Here is a 20,336-nt window from a genome sequence, read left to right as displayed (position 1 = left end):
GCCTAGTTCGCCTCAACTCATCTTCGCCCGGCTTCCGAATTGCGTGCTCGACTGTCAATTACCTCACCAACCAATTCTTTCTCCCTCTGGACCCTACTATGGAGTCAATAGATTGTCGTCCTAAACTAAGAGGGAACTGAGGCCAATTTTTATCTCGCCGCGGATCGGCCTCTGGCGTCCTTTTGCAGGCTGCAACCCACCCGTTGCGAGAGATCGACCATACCCAAACCCCACCAAGGGTCGCGTCTCTCTCTTCCTTTTTTTTTCTTGTCGGACTGTTCACTTGTCAATTTTCTATTATGGCTTGCTACGGCATTTGGTGTTGCAAACCGACCACGTGTTCTAGTTGATCTATAGCATAATCCTCCCGTGACGTGAATGCACCGGAGTATTTCGGAGTCTTTGGCTCCGGACTATGGACCTATGCTAAGCGCACCAAGTCCTTGTAAGAGTCAGACGTCGCCATGGCCATGGATCAGATATATAGTAGATAGGCATGACCCTTAGATATGATTAAATAAATATCTCCAAATTCTATCTGTCAGAGTTTGCTGGATCTTTGCGTCGTGATCCAATTAAACATTACAGCATTTCTGACTTTTCTTACCATGACTTTCAAAAATGGACGGACAGAATGTCCGTTGAGCCGAGACATCGAAAACTGCCTAACGGGAAGATTTGTGATTTTGTTCCTTGCGAATTTGGCGACACAGGCGAGTGCCTGCTTACAATCCACGATGACTTCTGGATACAGTAGGTACTACAGTGGTTTGTTCACCATCTCTTGAATCCAGCTTCATGGAGCTAGTGTCTTAGGGTAAGTGGAGGCAAGTAGGCATTATGAACAAGAGGGTCAAGGGTAAGCGTGGAAGTCGCGATGACTTCAGTTGCTGTTCGCCTCCCAAAAACTACCTCGGTAGGTACGTTGGGTAGGTGACTGCCGTTTAGATGTCTTTAGCTTAGTAGCCCAGCTGGCAATCAACACGGTTTCATTCCTGGACTGTTATCAACACTTTCGTTTTGGTCAAAGATTGATGTCTGTCTTCTTTGGGTGTTTGGCTGCTATACTTTGATCGATTGTTTGGAAGATTGCATTCTATATTTCACAGACATCACAGATGCCTCTCTTCAATCCCCTGAACCTCGTCTGCTGTTGCAAATCACGATGTGGTGGCTCTGGCTCTCGCTCTGGTGACCCGATACCAGCTACGCACGACATGATATCCCTTCAGCACGTACCAACCCTGGATTTGACGTTGGAAGAGCGACAAATATCACCCGAACACGAACAGCGAAATACTCTAATAGGTCTATCTGACGTGGCCTGGGCGGCGCCGGAGCGCCAAAGTTCCATCGACACTGACTCCATCACGAACCAACATAGTGACTCGGATTCTTTCTCCGACTCTTTCGATTCTGATCTGGACCGTCCGAGGGCAACAAAGAAGTCCAGCACCACGTTTGGCGTTGTGCGTAACAGGCTCATCAGGAGCATCTCTCACAACACCAGCAGTGACCAGCCATCGCGTGTCTTTGTAGGCAACAGTGAAGAAGAAGTTGCTAGAAGAGCCGAACTGAGACGTATCATGCGCCTGAGGATTCAGGATCAGCTCGAATCAGAGGAGGCCGAAGATCAGTTCGAGAACAAGACGACAAGAAGTATTCGACGTGGAATTTCCTCTGTCGACCTTGCTTTTCTAACTTCTGGACCGCGGGATGCTATCGAGTTTGGCGTCGCCAAATCTGCCTTGAATGATCGGCAACCAGCTCGACTTGATTCAGATCATGGAGGACATGGGACTTGTAAGAATCTTGTAGCTCTTCCAAAGAATGCAACTGTCCTCGAGAGAGCTTCTCAAGAGCCATCTGGCGTCATCGGCCATGAGAAAGACATCCAGGGATACCATGTCATACAAAAGCCGTCGTCCACACACCTTTCGGCACATATATCAGAAGACACTGCGCTTCCGTTTTCACAGAAGTCTTTCCAACTTTCTAACGGTGCTGGGCGTCTTGATCGGATACTGGGACCAGACAATAGCTTCAACAGTCGCCAGGTTTCTTCTGGAGACGGCCAGTCTGCACTTGGTGTTTGGCTCATAGCTCAGGGTCTCCGCTTACGAGATAACTCAAACCTCTTCTTTGAAGAAGACGAAGAAGAAGAGCAAGTAGGATCTACAAATCCAATCGAGAAAACCGAAGACATTCCCTCAATTGCTAAAATGGGACAAGGCATGTCGGTGTTCGAGCTCGAACCAGTGTCTGCAAAGGGGGATTCTTTGGTTATCCAAAGGCCTACACCTAACAGATCACTAAACAGACCGAAACTCCATGGGAATCTCAAACCAGGCTCTGTGAAAGATGCTCATGACAGTTGCAACTTTTCTGGAGAGTTACCACGGGGCCCTACTGTAAGAGCACTTCTCGGCTCGTTCACAGACAACACTTCTTCCAGTGATCCATCGAAGTCTCCGCCAAGCCCAGTAAGGTCCAAACAGAACCTCTACAAACTGGAGCTGAAAGACCTCGAAAGCATGGAGCTTTCCCCTTCCAGATGTGAGGATTTACCCTTTACCACGACAAGAGAACTAATCACAAGAGTAGGGCGAAGCCGGGACTCTCCCCGCAATGAGGAGAATTCTGACGACGAAAGCCACAAACCTCAAGATATGGAGGTTTTGCATTCCAAATCTCAGTCTCAGGGAGTCGTTGGTGGCTTGCAATTTGAAGCAGAAATGATGCATGATACGGCCTCTCTAACTCAATCGGAATCCCCCAGCTTTCTCCAGCGCGAAGCTGAGTTCAAAACAATTGAAAGGCGCTTCAGCGAAGCTTTAACTCAGAGGAAGCCCGAGAAAACAGTCCCCACACGCTTCCTTGAGCACTTTTCTCACTCCGCCCCTCGATCCCCGGCTGAGAAGCCTCCGAGGGACAAAACCCACTTGGCGGTCCCAAAGGGTCACCAACGGGCTAGATCTGAGAGCTCTTTGTATCGACATGTTGAAGACAATTTGGGTGTATCCCGAGCTCAAAGGTTTCTGCTTATTCCTTTAGATAGGAACAAGACTCACAGAAAGGAAGCGAGTGACAGGTCGAAGAGACGTTCGAATCTCAGTATTCGCCCCCACATGAGCCGGCTGCCTACGGAAGAATACGTCAAGTCGAGCTTGGAACCTCGAGAAAGTGTCACAAACTTATGGCAGCGCGCTGTCCGACTTGAAGCTGAAAGAAGGCATAGCCGTAGGTTTCTTAGCATGCAAGATCCTGATGGAAGAAGCATATCTTCCAACAGACAACCGAAAGAACAAGGTGTTGGAAACAGCAACAGTAGTATTTCCGATGCGAGACGAGAGATCTCACAATTAACACCCTCCACAGAGGAACGACCCTCTCCTAGTAATTCGAAGTGGCTCATCGAACGTTGGGTTTCTCAAATGCGGCCGAGGTCGACTCACCAAGAAGACTCAGTCACAAGTGCAAAATTGGTCAGCCCGCCGAAGTCCTGGTCCAAATTTCCCTCTTTCAACAGGGAGGAAAGAAACAAAAACGCAGCATCCGGAGACAAAGTACAACCCAGAGATTTTGCAGTCAAACATGTCACATCAGAAGGTCAGATCCGCTGGGCCACGGATATGACCAAGGAAGATGAGCAACGTGTGCATACATCATCTCGCTCTATGTCTTTATTCAAGTCGAAAATGAATCGAATTATGCCGTCAAAAGGTCTGCGACGCCGGATGAGCCTCGCCTTCGTCGCGAGAATGCCAAGCCCAGCCCAAATGGAATATCCCGAAATGGGTATCCGCCCCTCAGAATCAGGGTATACCGAGCTCCAAGCATTAGGAAGAGAGATTAGCAACATGAAGGGCCAGGGGCATCTACAGACCTCTGGACGAGACATTTCAAAACCGCAATCTTCCGGAAGATTGGAGGATAGAGTAGTTGCACTTATGCATGAGGCAATTGGGCAGAAACATCCGAAACCCGATGAATTGTTGGAGTCAGCCGACATTCCTATTGTACCAGGCACGCCAAGTGTAATCAGACCAAGCATTGCCGCTACCACGACAGATGTCTTTGTGACGCCGAAGAGCCATTTTTCGAACGATGGGGAGAGTAAAGAAGATATCGACGAATTAGAAGCAAGTCTCACTACAGCAGGGCGGTATGAGGCTCGTCCGAAGCTATTTGATTACAATGATGCCTCTTAATCCGGTGCTCGCAGCTCCCGGCGAGAATTTCGACTCTAGTATACGTCCACTACCAGCTAATAAGACCTAGGCAACTAGACGCGACTCAAGAGAAGCAACGTTTTTACTAACAGAAAAGATGCAATATTGGTTCATGGGGTCAATTGGTCAAGAATTACAGAGAAAACGACTGAACGTGAGAGTAATGTGCTTGCAAACGTGGATCGGCTGAAAAAGTCTTATCCACTCCGAGCTGTAACCGGTCTTGTGAGTAGTCAAGCTTTACGTATGCGGTCTTCGTCTTAGAATAGGACAATTATAATGCTGTTCCCATAACTCGTTAAGCTCTAGGTAATTCTCGAAGCGCTTTGCAACTTTCTAGCATGTCCAAGAATGGATTGCGACTACACGGGTTCATTTGCCTTCTTCTCCTTCTCCTTCTCCTTCTCCTTCTCCTTCTCCTTCTCCTTCTCCTTCTCCTTCTCTCTCAGCTCATAATGCTCCTTTCTAGCCTTTGCGTCTTCTTCTTTCCGTTGCAGTTCCTCTTTTCGCTCGCGAAGTGCAATGCAGAACTTCGAACGAGCTCGAATACTAGGTCCCTTCCAGATGAAGACAAACGGGATGAAACACATTAGTGTACTAAGGCCTCCTAGAAGAGAGCACGCGCCGTTAATATTGAGCTGACGAAACATGGGTTTGGTGGCAAGTGGTAATACGACAGCGAATAGGGACCTTGTCGTTGAGGATGCGGCATTCGCGGAGGCAGCAAATATTTCATATGCATCCGTGAGGTAATTCAGCATGGCCATGAAGATCAACAAGAAGCCCATCCCAAAAAGGATGCCAGCTAGCATTGGTGCTGCAAAAGGTATGTCTTGACGAGCAGACCAACCGAGCCAAAAGAGGGATATAACGAAGAGTGGACCACCTAAACAAGCTAGAGGAAGGCGGCGATATTCCTCGCGATGAATCCAGGATGCATTACGCTCTGTGGCACGGGCGAGAACATTATCCCACGTCCAAAATATGGGAAGAGACAGAGCGGCACCGCCAAAGATAGGGAGATAAGCGAGTCCTGTAACACCTGGCGACAGACCGTACACGTCTTGGAAGATAATTGGGAATGCCTGAAAGGACATATAGAATATTGCGTAGACAAGAGCAAGATAGGTGCAGGTCGTTGTTACAATAGGCTCAAAGAGGAACATACGAAGGGGGCGAGTCAAGACCACGGTGAGAAGCTGTCTGATATCTGTTTCCTCAAGATCTCGCGGGGCAATGGCACGAGATGACGGGTCTCGTTTGCGGAGTCTTTGGGCACGACGGGATAGGAGTATTGGGCCATAGGTCTCAGGGAGGAAGATGATTAGGACAATGGTAGCACCGGCGATCATGAGAGCAATCCAGAAGACCCAACGCCAACCAATATTGGGGCCAGCGAAACCGGACAGAATCGGGGACAGAATAGGACCTCCGGTGGTGCACTGCAGCGTTGTCAGCTTATATCTTGCGCATTAAAAAAGTACAGAGGGACATGCTGCATACTTACCACCATGAAAATAGCAAATGCTCTGCCCCTCGTGCGAGGGTCATTATATATGTCTGCCAAAATACCAGCAACAATTGCAATAGGTGAACTCGCAAAGGCTCCACAGAAGAATCGAAAGATCAACAATGCCGCCCATGTTGGAGCGACAGCACAAGCCATAGTAAAAATGGTGAATAAACAGAAGGTCACTAGGCTCAGGTCGCGACGGCCATAATGTTCGCTGAGGGGCCCCCAGACGACAGGCCCCAAAACGTAGCCGATGAGGTAAACGGAGATGGGCAGAACACTTTGTTCTTCTGATGTGATCCCGAAGTCCTTGGTAATATTTGGTATCGCCATACTTGGAAGGGCAGAGCCCATGGTGGAGTTGATGACTAGAACCGAGGTACACAAGACAACCAGTTTCTTCTTCGTCTATGCCATGTATGTCGTTAGCAAATGCATCACAGGACAGGACGAGACAGGACAGAACGGTAGGGCTGGGGGTGATCAAACTATCATACATTTGACCATTTGACTGGGTTTTCAGGATCATCAATCTCCCAGCTGATAAGCGTCTCATCGGTACGGCTTCGTGTCCGGGAGCGGATATTATGAAGGGCGCCAAGACCTCGGTCTGCCGTTTCCTCTTCATATCGAGATTGAGCGTCTACGTCAAGATGCTGTATTTGATATGAAAAAGAACTGCTTCTTCGTTGTCTTCCTCCTGACGAATTGTGAGCTTGTGTCCAGGCCAGCAGATAGTTACTTGGTAGCATGATTCCGGCAATGACTTACGGCATGGAGATGGTTCCCGCATAGTGTCACTAGATTCACTTGCAGGCATGACGTCTCGGCTTTGGGAGTCACTGAAGCTATTCACACCCGGCATGTTGTAATTGAACCGAGATAACAGGAGTGGCAGCTACACTCGAAGAATGTTGAAAGGAAGAGGAAGACATTACCACCAAGTACGCGAAGCGGAGCTCTATTACTTGCACCTGCAGATACCCCCATGACATAGCAAACGGCTTTCTCAAAAGGGTCGATGATGGGGGGTTCATACACCCATTGGCTATGGGCTAAGTCCGGAGCCGGGCCTCAAATATGGGGTAATCTGGTTAAGGTGGGATCCACGGCGCCGATGATGGAGGCGAACGTAGGAGCTATCTGCGGGAGCCTCTTCCGCGGCCGAGGTCGTCATTTGAACGTGGGCTATCTCTCCCGGAAGGGAATTGGTCTCAGCATCATGATAGCTCGATTGCCGGTAGCTTCCAATATTGGTCCTGTTAGCTTGGATTGATTCAACGAGCGACGAATCGCGACATTAGTTCTGCTAGACCAACAAGTTGGGGGTTGTCGGAACCTTTCCTCAGTGGCTGATAACCCGGGAATAGTACCGGATACAACTTAAGTAGGTCAGCCCTTCCGTTGACATCCAACCTGAACACGAACACAAACACAACCGGCTTTCCACACCGACTGCGAGCCCCCGAAAAGCGCAGTATTACAAATAAAGTTGACCAAGCGTTGTGATGTGCAAAAATATTGCTGCATTGAAGAACAATTGGATAAGAATTTTCCCGGAAGTGCCGACTTCATGCCGCTTGCTGTATGGTCTTTTGGGGGTATCAAACTTCGATTTGTTTCCTTGTTCAAGTTTCTAAGTTGATCTGCTTTCCGAATCTGGCATATAAATCGACCTTGAGCTTGGTCATTTCCTCGCGAATAAATGATAGCTTTTCTTCCAAAGATGTCGATTCTTCCTCGAGCGTTTCCGTTGCTTTCTCGAGCATCTCCTGGGCCTGCTCTACCGAAACGTGGAAAAAGGCGTCGCCGATCTTGTATCTGACTTCAAGTTAGATCTTGATATATCCCAATCGTAATGTTGGTTCGAGTTCGTACTGGATCTTCTCGTCCTCGTCGGCGAGTTCTAGTTCTGTCGACAGATCGTCAAGCTCTTCCTTCTCTTTCTATATGGCGTATTGAATTAGTCTTTGCCCAGCCCAAGTCGCAAGCAACTCTGAGTTTCTTTATAGACATACGTTCTTAGCGCTCAGCTCCTCTCCTAGAACAAGTTCTCGCTGGTGTAGGCGGCTGAAACGGTTGATCTTGTCTTGGTCCTCACGTCGAACCTCGACCTCATCGGCTGCCTCCTCATCCGCCTTTGAAAGCTAGTCGACTGTTAGATAGTTGTTTCAGAGTATTCGATTCGTTTAGCTTACCATGCGACGCTGTACTAACGAAGCCATTGTGGGTGAATATGGATGTTATAGATGTTATACAGATCTTCAGGTTGAGCGTTTCGCACAACTCAACACCGAACCCAGGGTGGGTTACCGTGTGAAGATACAGTTATGGTTGATATAGCACTGTGCGCCCCTCATTCTCACTGAGGTGCTGGAGCTTCCATGTCATCCGTGCAGGGGCTGCTTTAGGGGTGTGGAGCTTAGAGGTACGTACACCGTTTCGGCCACAGCCGATTGGCTGATTGCTCAACTCAAGTACATACGAGTAGGTAGTACCAGTGAGGTCAGTAAATCCATGCCAAACGATTGCGGAACGCGCATGTCAACAACATCTGGAACTAAAACAACAAACAATATCTCACCAACGATGGCTCTCGGAAAGAAGCCTTATCCAAAGGCGATAGTTAAAAAGATCATTAAAGCTCATTCGAACCACAATATCAAGAAGAATGCTGATGTTACCGTGCGTCCGGGTCGTCTTTCAATCGCAATTGTTGCTAATGTTTACTTGTCTTAGATCTTCCTCGACTACATCCTGTTCATGGAAACGTATGGCCTTGACCAACCTTGCAGATATAATCCATTGAGCTGATCAAATGACTAGACTTGTTAAAGAAGCGGCGATCCAGTCCAAGCAGTCTGGCGAGCGAGGGCTCTCCGCGCGGAGTGTTAAGAAGGTGACGAGGGTATGCCGTTCCAGACATCACTTTTTGTATATTTGCTAAGTGGTATTTTCTTCTCAGGATACCTTGACCAAGTTCAAAGGTTGAGCCAGGTGATAAAACACGACAAACAACAATAGCAGTACTCGTCAAAAACACCAACAGAACAAAAACGCGATAACTAAGAGCCGCGCCGATGCCGACAGCTAAAGAACATCAGCTACCCATAATCAACGAGTCGATAGACAGAGAGTTCTGTATATACTCAATGATCTCGCACACCGAGAACGAAAGTAAATTTGGTTGCATCCGTCGACACGCTGAGCGGACTAAAAAGGGGACGTTTTGAAAAGGCGAAAGCGCAGCATTGGAGCACGAGACCACCTCACCTCACCTCACCTCAGCTGAATGCGCCTGCGGTTGAGTGGGGCAATCGCCATGACGATGGAGGCCATCCAGAATCGCCTCATTTCTTAGAAGCTATGTCGACAGTATAAGATAGTCAATTGATGAGTTTGGATAAAATGCACCACGACCATACTTGAATGATAGACTAGACTAGACACCTGTCACCGTAGTTGTAATAGAACCAACTACCTATTGACGGGCACTCGGCGCATGATTCTCATCGGTTCTAGAAACATTGACAGTGTCAATGCAGGGGGTTGTCTGGGCACTTTCATGGGGTTAGTGAGTGGCACTTGGGCTGGCACTGACTGGCACTGGCACCGACAGCTGGAGCCAGCTTCGTTTCTACCTAAGTAGCTACCTGTGTACCACCACAACTTTGCCTGCTCTCTTCTCCTCAAGCAAACTTTCCTCTCCTCCCCTCTCCTCTCGCCCAAGTTCATCAATTAACTTTTGCTTTGTCCACATTCTAACTCATCTCTAACTTTGAGCTTTCTCCATTACTCAAACCTCAAACGACCTTCCTCCCCCCCCAAGCCTGTCGCACATCACCGCCGACAGTGCCTCCACGCCTCGCGCAAACTTTCTACCACCAATACACACACGACTCTACCGCGATGGCTGCTCAAGCTGTTCAGCCTCAATCCAAGTCGGCCAAGAAGAAGGCCACCAAGGCTCTTGAGCGAACCGAATCTCCCGCTCCTAGCGTTGCTTCTGCCACTGCCGATAAGAACAGCGATGACAGCTTCGAGAGCCCCTACATCAAGGAGATCCAGAAGTAGGTTCTGGAACGGCGTGGCAAGAAAGTGTAATTATGAATGCTAACGGTCAGCAAAGGAATATCCGAAATGTCAACAAGAAAATCGTACGTGCTTATGTCTATGCGACATCGTGTCTGACTCTCTTCGTGCTAACCTTGCGGCCAGACCAACGCCTCCAAGACCGATTCCCTTCTAGCCCAGAATCCTGGCAAGTCACTTGACGAACTCGTCGAGGCAAAAATTATCAACGCCGACCAGAAGGCTCAGATCCTCAAGAAGCCTTCTCTACAGCAGCAGCTAGCGCAATACGAGGAGCAGCTTACTCAATACCAGAAGGTTGACGAGCAGTACAAGACACGTGCTGCTAGTGACAAGGCAGAATGGGAGAAGAACCTCGAGAAGGCCAAGGCCGATGCAAAGGCCGAGGCTAAGGCTGAAGCTACCAAGAACCTCCATGACAACCTCTTGGTCCTGTCACAATTTTTGCGACTTGCCGCCTACCGTCGTGAGGAAGCTCAGGACCCCGAGTCTGATGAAAGCCAGGCGATCGAGGGAGTGCTTCTTGCCATCTACTCCGGAGACGAGAGCGCTGTTCAGTCCATGCTGAAGCTTGTCAACGGCTCCGATGATCAGGTTGTTAGCGTTCCTGGCGAGCAGCTGCAGACTCCTTGTAAGTGATCCAACCTTCCTTCCTGGTTCATGCTAACAGTACGTAGTTTCCAAGGTTAAGGCCCTTGCCCAAGAATACAAGACCCCGTACGATGATGCTCAGCCCGCTGAAGACAACGCCGAGCCACCCAAGGACGTTGCTACGGACCCTACTATCGCGCATGCCGCTGCTACCGAGATCGAGGCCGGTGATACCGTTCTTCCTTCCATCACTACCGAGCCTTCTTCTAACGGCTTGGCTAACGCCAGCGTCGCCGACGATGCTGCCAACGCTGTCGCCGAGAGCCACTGGGACACCACTAACAATGAGATGTCCACTTCCCAGGAGTGGGTCGACGTGAAGCCCGCCGAGGCTGTTGAGGAAGCCGCTGCTCCCGCCCCTACTCGTGTCGCCAACGCCAACTCTTGGGCTGATGACCACCCAGAGGTATTTCGATTCCCACACCCTCGTTAAACACTCGAGAAGCTAATCGTCTAAACCAGACCAATGCCCCTACTGATCCCAACGATGGGTTCCACCAGGTCCAGCGAACCCGACCTCGCAACGATGGTGGTAACCACCGAGGTCGTGGACGAGGTGAGCACCGAGGCCGAGGAGGTTTCCGTGGTGACGGTCGCGGTCGTGGCCGCGGTCGTGGAGGCTCTGGCGGTGCCCCTCGAGGTCAACGACGTAGCGATGAGCCTTAAGCACTCCAAAGTGTGGCATGCGGTAAACGCACACCCTACAATCTCCTTTTAATCCTCCGAGGGCAAATGTACACTATCAAATGACGGCGTTTACAAGTCAAGATTTCTGAGGCGAAAAGCCAGGGGACGGTGGACTTGAGGACTTTGCATTTTGGGGTTTTGATGATTTTGGGACTCGGTTATACATCTGGCCACGGTGTCGGTTGGAGTTCTTAATACCTTTGTAACAATGTAGGCCTCGAGAGTGATACCTGGGGCAGTAGGGAAACAATGTGAATGGTTACCCGCCAATCTGGGCTGTGATGAGCCTCGTCACATGTCGTGATTTCGTATGTGTCATTGAGAGTTGAACTGATGTAACAAGTGGCCAACCCGAAGTGAGTGTATTGATATACCCAGCACCCTACATTTCTTTCTCAGTAAAGTAATCGAGTTGAAGCTATCTTGAATGGTAAGGCTGAAAGTAAACTTTATAGAGCTTCAAAATGTGCCGTCATCGGGTTGACAGGGGTATTGGAGAATGTGGGGAGACGATTGAGTCTTCTGGTTGGCCAAGGTACTATAGGTATAGTACCTAAGCCTCCGTGTAGGCCAATTTGTCCAAAGTGAACAAGACAAGCAGAGGCCACGTGGGTTGATTAGCAGAGGAGCAGAAAATGAAACAGTCTATTGATATGATACATATGATGCCGATAATTGATTTGACTTTGGAAATTTGATTCGAGTCGAGAAAGGCCCTAAGATCCAAAGTTCAATATTGTATGTGCAATACATTGTGATACTCGACACACTACAGTATCGTTGACCGAGTCAGTAGATCATCATGAAATTTCCTCAAGGCTGTCATCATAAGTTGTGATGTGATTAGCAAATATCATGAAGTTCCGAGACCAAATAGGCCACTTGTCAATCTTGATTCGGTAGTTGGAGAATGTCTGGGCCTTGGTGTGTCAAGCGAAGGGAATACTAAGGCCAGGCCGAGATCAGATGTTCCACCTAAATGTTTATCGCACCAATAGGCCTCTTTTATCTTCTCGTCTTTTTATCAGCCTTGCATTAGAACTAACGTCACCGCCGCTATTGTACCTATGGTTAGCTGTCCTCTTCATAGGTTCCAGTGGCTAGAATCTACCACTACCTACTATCCTCAATAGCCATCGTGGCTTCTTGGTACCTACCTTTTGGTGAGATCCACATTCTGGCCACATCAACCTCTCTTCTTCAACTTATACAATCAAAAGGAAGTAAATACCTGGGCCTTTTCTTCCTTCGCCCATTGACATCGCTGTCTTTCTGCTCCTTTTCTCAAGAGGTAGCGTTCCTCATTGACAATAGAAAAGACACCGCCTATCAATTTGGTGTGCGCAACTGAGCGCACCCCCACCAAACCACCATCATGGCATCTCGTGTCTCGCCTCTCATGACGCTCTTGGCGACGATTTTTCTCTTCGCCACGAATGTTTTCGCAATTTCCGCTGTGTTGGGTGTCGACCTCGGTACCGAATACATCAAGGCCACTCTCGTCAAGCCCGGTATTCCCCTTGAGATTGTCCTGACAAAGGACTCTCGCCGAAAAGAAACCTCCGCCGTCTGCTTCAAGCCTTCCCGAAATGGACCTCAGAAGGGCGAATATCCCGAGAGAGCCTACGGCGCCGATGCCATGGCTCTCGCCGCTCGATTCCCTAGCGACGTTTACCCCAACCTCAAAACTATCCTCGGCCTAACCACTGAAGACTCTGTGGTAAAGGAGTACGCCGCTAGACACCCCGCGCTGCAATTGCAGTCCCATCCTACTCGAAACACGGCTTCTTTCAAGAGCGGGTCTTTCACCGAGGACGAGGAGGCCTGGATGGTTGAGGAATTGCTCGCTATGGAGCTGCAGAGCATTCAGAAGAACGCAGAAGTCGCCGCTGGCGATGGATCCAGCGTCCGTTCTATTGTTCTTACTGTCCCTCCCTTCTACACCATTGATGAGAAGCGCGCCGTTCAAACTGCCGCCGAACTTGCTGGCCTGAAGGTCCTAGGACTTCTCAGCGACGGTCTTGCCGTTGGTCTGAATTACGCTACTACTCGGGAGTTTCCCAACGTCAGCAACGGATCTAAGCCTGAATACAATATCATATTCGATATGGGCGCCGGCTCTACCAAGGCTACTGTCATGAAGTTCCAAGGCCGAACAATTAAGGATATCGGCAAGTTCAATAAGACGGTCCAGGAGGTTCACGTCATCGGTGCCGGTTGGGATCGTACTCTTGGTGGAGATTCCTTGAACTACCTCATTGTGGATGACATGGTCAAGCAATTCGTTGAGTCCAAGGCTGCTCAGAAGGCTTCCGTTGCCGCCGAGAGCGTCAAGGCCCACGGTCGTGCCATCGCGAAGCTCACCAACCAAGTTGAAAAGGTTCGCCATGTATTGAGTGCCAACCAGAACACTGGAGCCAGCTTTGAGGGCTTGTACGATGACATCGACTTCAGGTACAAGATCACTCGCGCTCAATTCGAAGAGATGGCTTCTGAGCACGCTGAAAGAATCACTGTTGTGATCAACGATGCCCTCAAGGCCGCTAACCTCGACATCATTGATATCGACTCTATCATTCTACACGGCGGTGCCTCTCGTACTCCCTTTGTCCAGAAGGTTCTGGAGAAGCTCTCTGGTTCTACGGACAAGATTCGATCCAACGTCAACTCTGACGAGGCTGCTGTTTTCGGTGCTGGTTTCCGCGCTGCTGAGCTTAGCCCTAGCTTCCGTGTTAAGGAGATTAGAATCTCAGAGCCTGGCTTCTACTCCTCTGGTGTGAAGTGGGAGACAAAGGAGGGCAAGGCTCACCACCAGCGACTTTGGTCTGCCGTTTCTCCCCAGGGCGCCACCCCTAAGGAGCTTACATTCACCAATGGCGAAGACTTCACTGCTACATTCTACCAACAAATTGGCTCTAGTGAGAAGGACGTCAAGACCTTGACTACGAAGAACCTGACTGCAACTATCGCTGCTATCAAGCAAAAGTACCCATCGTGTGTTGAATCGGAGATTCAGTTCAAGCTTGGTGTAAAGCTCAGCAACGAAAACGGCGAGGTTCAGGTTGCCAAGGCCGCTGTTGAGTGCGAAGCTGAGGTCAAGGAAGGCCTCGTCGATGGTGTCAAGAACCTTTTTGGTTTTGGAAAGAAGGACCAGAAGCCTCTGAAGGAGGGTTCTGAAGGGTCCGAAGAGGAGATGAAGGATGGCAAGTCTTCATCTTCTACCACTTCTTCTGAATCTTCTACTACTTCCGAGGCCGACACCACTTCTTCTGGAAGCACCGAGGAGGCTAAGCCCGAGATCAAGAAGCGTGAGATTGTTGGTATTCCTGTCGAGGTTGTCGTGGAGGACCTCGGCATTCCAGGCCTTACTAAGGCGGAGATCTCCAAGTCCAAGGATCGTCTCAAGTCCTTTGCTGCTTCCGACAAGGCACGCCTTCAGCGGGAGGAAGCTCTCAACCAGCTCGAGGCATTTACATACAAGATTAGGGATCTTCTTGAGGGCGATGCTTTCGTTGAGGCTTCTAGCGAGAAGGAGAGAACCAAATTGGCTGATCTCTCCAGCGAGACGAGTGACTGGCTTTACGCTGACGGTGCGGAGGCTACGAAGGATGCTCTCAAGTCCAAGCTCAAAGTTCTGAGGGATCTTGTCGCTCCGATCCAAAAGAGAGTTGAGGAGTCCGAGAAGCGTCCCGAGCTTACTACTTCATTGAAGGAGTCTCTGGAACGAACTTCTGAGTTCCTTAACAAGATTAAGGAGCAAATTGCTGAGCACGAGAGCTGGCACAAGTCTGCTTCCGAGTTGGCATCTGCATCTTCGTCAACTGACTCGTCCAGTACAGAGGCTGCTGGAGAGAAGGCCACCGGTGAATTCGACGGACTCGAGGACGAAGACAGCGCAGCTGCGACAGCCCGCAAGATGGAGGACGTTATCAAGGAGAAGGGGCCGATTCCTCCCCTCTACACGCTGGAGGATCTCAAGGAGGCTTCCGACCTTTACAAGTCCACCCAAGATTGGCTGAACGAGCTTGAGCCTAAGCAGGCTAAGTTGGCTGCCAATGCGGACCCTGTGCTCCTCGTCAAGGATCTCAAGGCCAAGCGTGACAAGCTCGAGAAGGTCAGCATGGAGGTCGCCCTCAAGGGTGCCAGGAAGGTTGAGGAGAAAAACCGACAGGCTAAAAAGGCTGCAAAGGAAGCCAAGAAGGGCAAGGGTAAGAAGAGTAAGACGACGAGCGGAGAGCCATCACAAGAGCCACTTCAGTTCAACGCTGAGGATTTCATGAAGGATGGTGAGATTGACCAGGAGCAGCTTGAGAAGCTGATCAACAACATGAAGAAGGAGAACGAGAAGAAGGACGGCGGGGAGAAGAAGCAGACACATGACGAACTATAGACTATAGCGTATTGACTTTGGTCTTGGCTTTCTTACGACAAAAAAAAGAAAGGATTATATAGAGACGGTTGTTGTTGATATGTATCTTGCTTGAATGATACCGGGTCAGGCGATGGATGATAGAGCATCTGACCATCCTTTGAAAGTAGAAATGACAAAGATAAACATATTGTTTCTCACTTATCAAGTGCCAATGAACGCCGAATGTGAGATGTATCGTTAACGGAGTTGAGCTTACTTACGGCAATGTTGTTCCTATTTCACGAGATCTTTTTGCTCACAATCTAAGATGAACAGCCCGCGACATAACGAAACGTTGCGATATACTCACCACACCCGGTCTCCCTTGCCTCGCCTGTGCTGTGGACCGTGTTTGGAACCGTCACTTACTCGCCTAGTATCATGAGGTTATCCCATGAACACTATCTCGAGCACTCGTCTCAATCAAGATCTTTGTATCTCGACGCCCTCAGACAAGCAACATGTGCTCGTGTCACGTCATTGCTACCAAAGACGTGGATATAATGCTTAGTTACCTATACAATGCTATGTTACGTCGTAGTTGCAGGCTCCCGTGTTTGCTTCCGTAGGCGAGAAACGACCCGATTACAGACAGGCTGTGTAATGGTCGACGCGATGCGAAGGGCTCGTCTAAAGGGAAGCGACTTAGTGTACTACAAGAGTTGTTCGAGTAAATTTGAATACTGCGATGATTGCTCGGCTTATGCTACTATAGTGAGACGTTGCCAAGAACAACAACATCATCGTGAGGTTAGACTTCAGGGAGTTATTCTCGTGAACGGGTCGTATTTACACTGGCTTGGCCGAGAAACTGCCCGGCAGGTGCTGGCAACTGCAACCATCGCACCTGCCCCGGACGCTGGTATCCAAGTTAATCACCAGCCCGGGTACTGCTTGCCATTTCATCGATTCTTTTTTTCGAAATCCGATCCTCCAGGGATATTTCTTCCTTTCATATATTGATGCTGTCTCCCTCCCAATCTTCTTCTGGAAACAAATCTTCCTCATCTTCCACCTTTCGTCCTCTTTGGCTTTGTTCCCACAATGAAGAGCTTCACTCTGCTTGCTACGCTTCTTGTGGCAAGCCTGACATTGGTTCTTGCCACGCCTCACCCCCAAGGCACAAAGCGTTTCTCACTGGAAGCTGCCAAAAATTCCAACTCCAAGCCTGATTTCGTTCGAGAATGGGTGGCAGCTCACCAGAAATGGGGAAAGCCTGTTTCCCGGGAGACTCTGGCCGCTTTCTCACTCCTTGATGACGGTATGTACAAATCACAGTTTGAACCTCACTGGTACTGATGAGCTTTGTAGATGGTCGCGTGGACGTGAAGCCTCTTGGCAATGATGAAATCTACATTGCCGACGTCAAAGTAGGCACACCGCCTCAAACACTCAAGATGGCAATCGATACCGGGTCTGCTGATTTGTAAGAGATGTTACTCCGAGGAAACGGTTCCAAGAGAACGTGCTTGTACTTACCAGTCAGTTGGGTTCAATCCACCGACACAGTCTATCGAGTGACCACTGAAGGTCCGTGGGCTCCTCAATACAAGCCCAATGCATCCAAAACTTCTCATCGCGTTCGTGATGCTGAATGGGAGGTTGAATACGGTAACTAAAGCGTTCTTGTGTCTTGCTAAGGCAGAACCAAGCTAATCACTGATGGCAGTTGACGGGACTCATGCCGATGGCATTGTCTACCTCGATACTGTTCGTCTGGGGGATTTCGAACTCAAGAATACGGCCATTGAATCTGCTCAGGTCGTTGCACCACGATTCGAACGCGAGACTGGGCTTACTGGCATCATGGGTCTTGCCAAAACTCTTCCCAGTAACGTAGATCCTCCAACGCCTTCTCTTCTCGACAAACTTCGCCCACTGTTAGACAAAGCAGTCTTTACAGTTGATTTACGACGAAACGCCACCGGTCGTTTTGATTTCGGCTACGTTGACGAAAGTAAGGCCAAGGACAAAATCTCGTGGATGGCAACGCGGAAGGACAGTCCTCACTGGGATGTCACATTCGATATGGCAGCTTGGACCGGCTCACGCCGGGTTTGGATGGCACATACTTTTGAAGCTACCGTCGACACAGGTACAACCCTTCTCTTTCTTCCTCCAGCTCTTGCGGGCTTGTACTGGAATGATGTACCAAACATGCGAGTCGATCCTCGACTTGGCGACGCCTTCACGTTTCCTTGCGAACTTGCAGATGAACTTCCGGATCTGATGCTCAAAGTGCCAGGCACAGAGCATGTTCTCAAGGTCCCTGGGCCGTACCTCAGCTACAGCCCTACCGACGGTGACCCAGATTATTGCTGGGGTGGCATGCAAAGTTCAGAAGACCTAGGAGGGGTAAGCATCATGGGCGATGTAGCTCTCAAGGCGTTATACGTCGCATTCGATCTCGAGAAGAACAAGGTCGGGTTTGCCAACAAAGAGCTCGACGACATCGACAACTGAATAGGGTGCATTTGATTGCCTGTTTGCTGAAGCATATGGGGATGTAAGACTGAAGTTATCCGACATGGTATTATAACATCAAAGAACTAGAGTCAGCCATATGCAAACAATTCGGGACAGAATCGGGGCTTGGCAGCGGGCGACATTATTCATGTAACGAGATAAAAGAATACTCGTGTATTTCCACCTGACTGGGAAAGATACATATAACCTCATTATGTTGGTCGTGAATCAAGTTGATTGTAGTTCTGATGCACTTGCAATCAATTGACGTGCCATCCATCCAAATACGTCCCATTCCTTCCCTTCCTATCCCGTCCAATCCAACCCACGCAGTCGTACAATCCACCATGCTTGGACCATGTCCTAATACAACGTGGACGTTATCCTCCTATAAACATGCAGTAGCCTGACGCAACTGTAGAAGCGAGAGGATGAATATGATATAACGATAAAAAAAAAGATGTTGCAAATGCTGCCTCTATGAACGCCGGGAATCTTGGTAGCGAACGACAAAAATTGAGGGGTTGCTCGGGCAGGGGGTAGCGCTTTCGTTGCTCTTCCTGTTCCTAAGAAAGAAGTTCACCGATATACATTGTATAGATAAAATATAAAAGCCGAGTGCGTTTGAAGTTGGTGATGCGCCTCAGCTATAACTCGTGGCTTTCTTCCAAGTAAATCTGGGCCAGTGATCGAGGGGACCCGTCCGAGTCAGTCATGAAACATGGACCCCTAAAAATGGACGAATGTGGTGTGAATTGCGGTGTGGCCAAGGTTTCGCGGTTAGGTGGCTGCTGTGCTTCTCCGCACTCAAAAACGTCTACTAGCTCAGGGATGCTAATGGACACTTGCTTCTCTTACAAGAGACCGACCGGTGGGAATGAGACGTGATCCCCCCCTCAAAAAAAGAATTGAATGATTCATGAAGAGCGAGGTAGAGATAGTAACAAAAGAGTCAGGTTGCTTTATTCGTGATCTCCGTCTTTAAAAGTCAAAAAATATTCGTCAGCGCGGGCCGTCTTGCAAGTCATCGCGGGTGACGACGTAGTATTCACCTTCACTGGCACCCGGGGTCGGGGGCATGTTGCCTGACGAGGGAGCTTGCTGGGAAGCGCGGGCAGTTCCCGGTCGTGAGCGAGCCTTGGAGTCGTCCTTGGGGGCGTCGAGGGAGCTGTGCTGCTGAGCCTGTGTCTGAGCCTGATTGGCGGTCTGCGTCTGAGGCAGTGGAGATCGTGACTGAGAACCGCCTGCGGAGCGGCGAAGACGGTCTTCCATTTCGCGAATGCGCGCTTCAAGAGCGGCGAGCTCTTCGGCGTTCTTGTCGACGGTTTGTTTCCTATTGAAGAGGGTGAAGAAACGCGGTTAGATGCATGATTCGACACATGTCAAATGGTGAATAAGTGGTAGACCAACTTATCGTGGACTTGCTGATCCAGGTCGGTCAGAGAGTTTTCGATGCGGAATATGTCCATCAGCTCTGCGCTAAATGAGCGGGCGATGGTTCTGTACGAGAAATGCATGTTAGAGATGTGTTCGCGACAGCACTGGTTTTGCAGACGACACGGCGAGCGTCTTCAATGGACAAAGCAAAAGCAGGTATAGGGGATACGGACGATTGAGGGCGACGGCCGTTGGGCTGCCAGTCGCGGTCGAGCTCCTCATCGGTGAGAGTCATGTTGAGTGAATTGATAGATGGTAAGGGCTAGAAAATTGCAGATTATTGGTGATGCAAGTGTATATTCACAGTTAAAATGCGCAAAGAAATGAGTAATGGAGGAATCGCAAGTTAAGTTGGATTAGGAGGGAGGAGAGATGGAAGATGAGATGAGAGCTCAGCTTTCAAGACAAAGATGAAGGCAGGCACTTGGACGGTAATTAATGGAAGTTTCCAAGGGACGGGTTCTACCTTTTTGGAGCTAGACAAGTACCTAGCTCTTTTTCTCCCTTTTGCCCCACAAGATCATCTACCTACAGTGCTCCGTACTCACTCCCGACCCGACACACCTAGACGGGCACCCACGCGCACAGCTCAGCCAGCGCCTGTCTTAGGGGGGGAAAGACTGGAAGATTGGCCCTGGGGGCCTGGAAGTGGAGGGGTCAGCTACCTAGGGCAGAAAAGTCCCCTGGAATTAGCTCCTTTTAGGGGCGGGGTGGGGTGCACTAGCAAGTACCAGGGTGTGCATAAGATCCAATGGAAGTCCCTTCGGAAGCCTCCAGCTCCAAAGGACAGCCTTTTTTTTTTTTTTACCACGGATGCGGAAGATCAAAGGAAAAGTCAATGTTGAAA

The 20,336-nt window shown here is 49.5% G+C and overlaps 7 protein-coding genes across 7 annotated transcripts; 4 read left to right on the top strand and 3 right to left on the bottom strand.

Annotated features, from left to right (window-relative positions):
• Positions 1-1,118: 1,118 nt before the first annotated feature.
• On the top strand, positions 1,119-4,211 carry FIESC28_08102 (uncharacterized protein; the record flags this gene model as incomplete). Its single annotated transcript, XM_031162241.1, has 1 exon — positions 1,119-4,211. The coding sequence occupies one exon, from the start codon at positions 1,119-1,121 to the stop codon at positions 4,209-4,211; it is 3,093 nt and encodes a 1,030-aa protein (XP_031013696.1).
• A 383-nt stretch (positions 4,212-4,594) lies between these two features.
• FIESC28_08101 (uncharacterized protein) lies at positions 4,595-6,099 on the bottom strand (the record flags this gene model as incomplete). The annotated part of the gene is made up of 2 exons (XM_031162240.1): positions 4,595-5,674; positions 5,740-6,099. 2 exons carry the CDS (start codon positions 6,097-6,099, stop codon positions 4,595-4,597), a joined length of 1,440 nt encoding a protein of 479 aa, XP_031013695.1.
• A 1,274-nt stretch (positions 6,100-7,373) lies between these two features.
• FIESC28_08100 (uncharacterized protein) lies at positions 7,374-7,970 on the bottom strand (the record flags this gene model as incomplete). Its single annotated transcript, XM_031162239.1, has 4 exons — positions 7,374-7,566; positions 7,624-7,691; positions 7,764-7,892; positions 7,944-7,970. The coding sequence occupies 4 exons, from the start codon at positions 7,968-7,970 to the stop codon at positions 7,374-7,376; spliced, it is 417 nt and encodes a 138-aa protein (XP_031013694.1).
• Positions 7,971-9,654: 1,684 nt separating this feature from the next.
• On the top strand, positions 9,655-11,154 carry FIESC28_08099 (uncharacterized protein; the record flags this gene model as incomplete). Its single annotated transcript, XM_031162238.1, has 5 exons — positions 9,655-9,815; positions 9,875-9,902; positions 9,964-10,468; positions 10,515-10,894; positions 10,951-11,154. 5 exons carry the CDS (start codon positions 9,655-9,657, stop codon positions 11,152-11,154), a joined length of 1,278 nt encoding a protein of 425 aa, XP_031013693.1.
• Positions 11,155-12,550: 1,396 nt separating this feature from the next.
• Positions 12,551-15,565, top strand: FIESC28_08098 (uncharacterized protein; the record flags this gene model as incomplete). Its single annotated transcript, XM_031162237.1, has 1 exon — positions 12,551-15,565. One exon carries the CDS (start codon positions 12,551-12,553, stop codon positions 15,563-15,565), a length of 3,015 nt encoding a protein of 1,004 aa, XP_031013692.1.
• A 1,065-nt stretch (positions 15,566-16,630) lies between these two features.
• Positions 16,631-18,049, top strand: FIESC28_08097 (uncharacterized protein; the record flags this gene model as incomplete). The annotated part of the gene is made up of 4 exons (XM_031162236.1): positions 16,631-16,847; positions 16,898-17,012; positions 17,073-17,197; positions 17,256-18,049. The coding sequence occupies 4 exons, from the start codon at positions 16,631-16,633 to the stop codon at positions 18,047-18,049; spliced, it is 1,251 nt and encodes a 416-aa protein (XP_031013691.1).
• Positions 18,050-19,054: 1,005 nt separating this feature from the next.
• Positions 19,055-19,724, bottom strand: FIESC28_08096 (uncharacterized protein; the record flags this gene model as incomplete). Its single annotated transcript, XM_031162235.1, has 3 exons — positions 19,055-19,385; positions 19,463-19,552; positions 19,663-19,724. The coding sequence occupies 3 exons, from the start codon at positions 19,722-19,724 to the stop codon at positions 19,055-19,057; spliced, it is 483 nt and encodes a 160-aa protein (XP_031013690.1).
• Between the last annotated feature and the right edge of the window lie 612 nt (positions 19,725-20,336).

The sequence above is a fragment of the Fusarium coffeatum genome (genome assembly GCF_003316985.1).
Source record: "Fusarium coffeatum strain FIESC_28 chromosome Unknown BRIP53273_contig_185, whole genome shotgun sequence".
Taxonomy (NCBI): Eukaryota; Fungi; Ascomycota; class Sordariomycetes; order Hypocreales; family Nectriaceae; genus Fusarium; species Fusarium coffeatum.
This window is presented reverse-complemented; position numbering and strand designations above follow the sequence as displayed.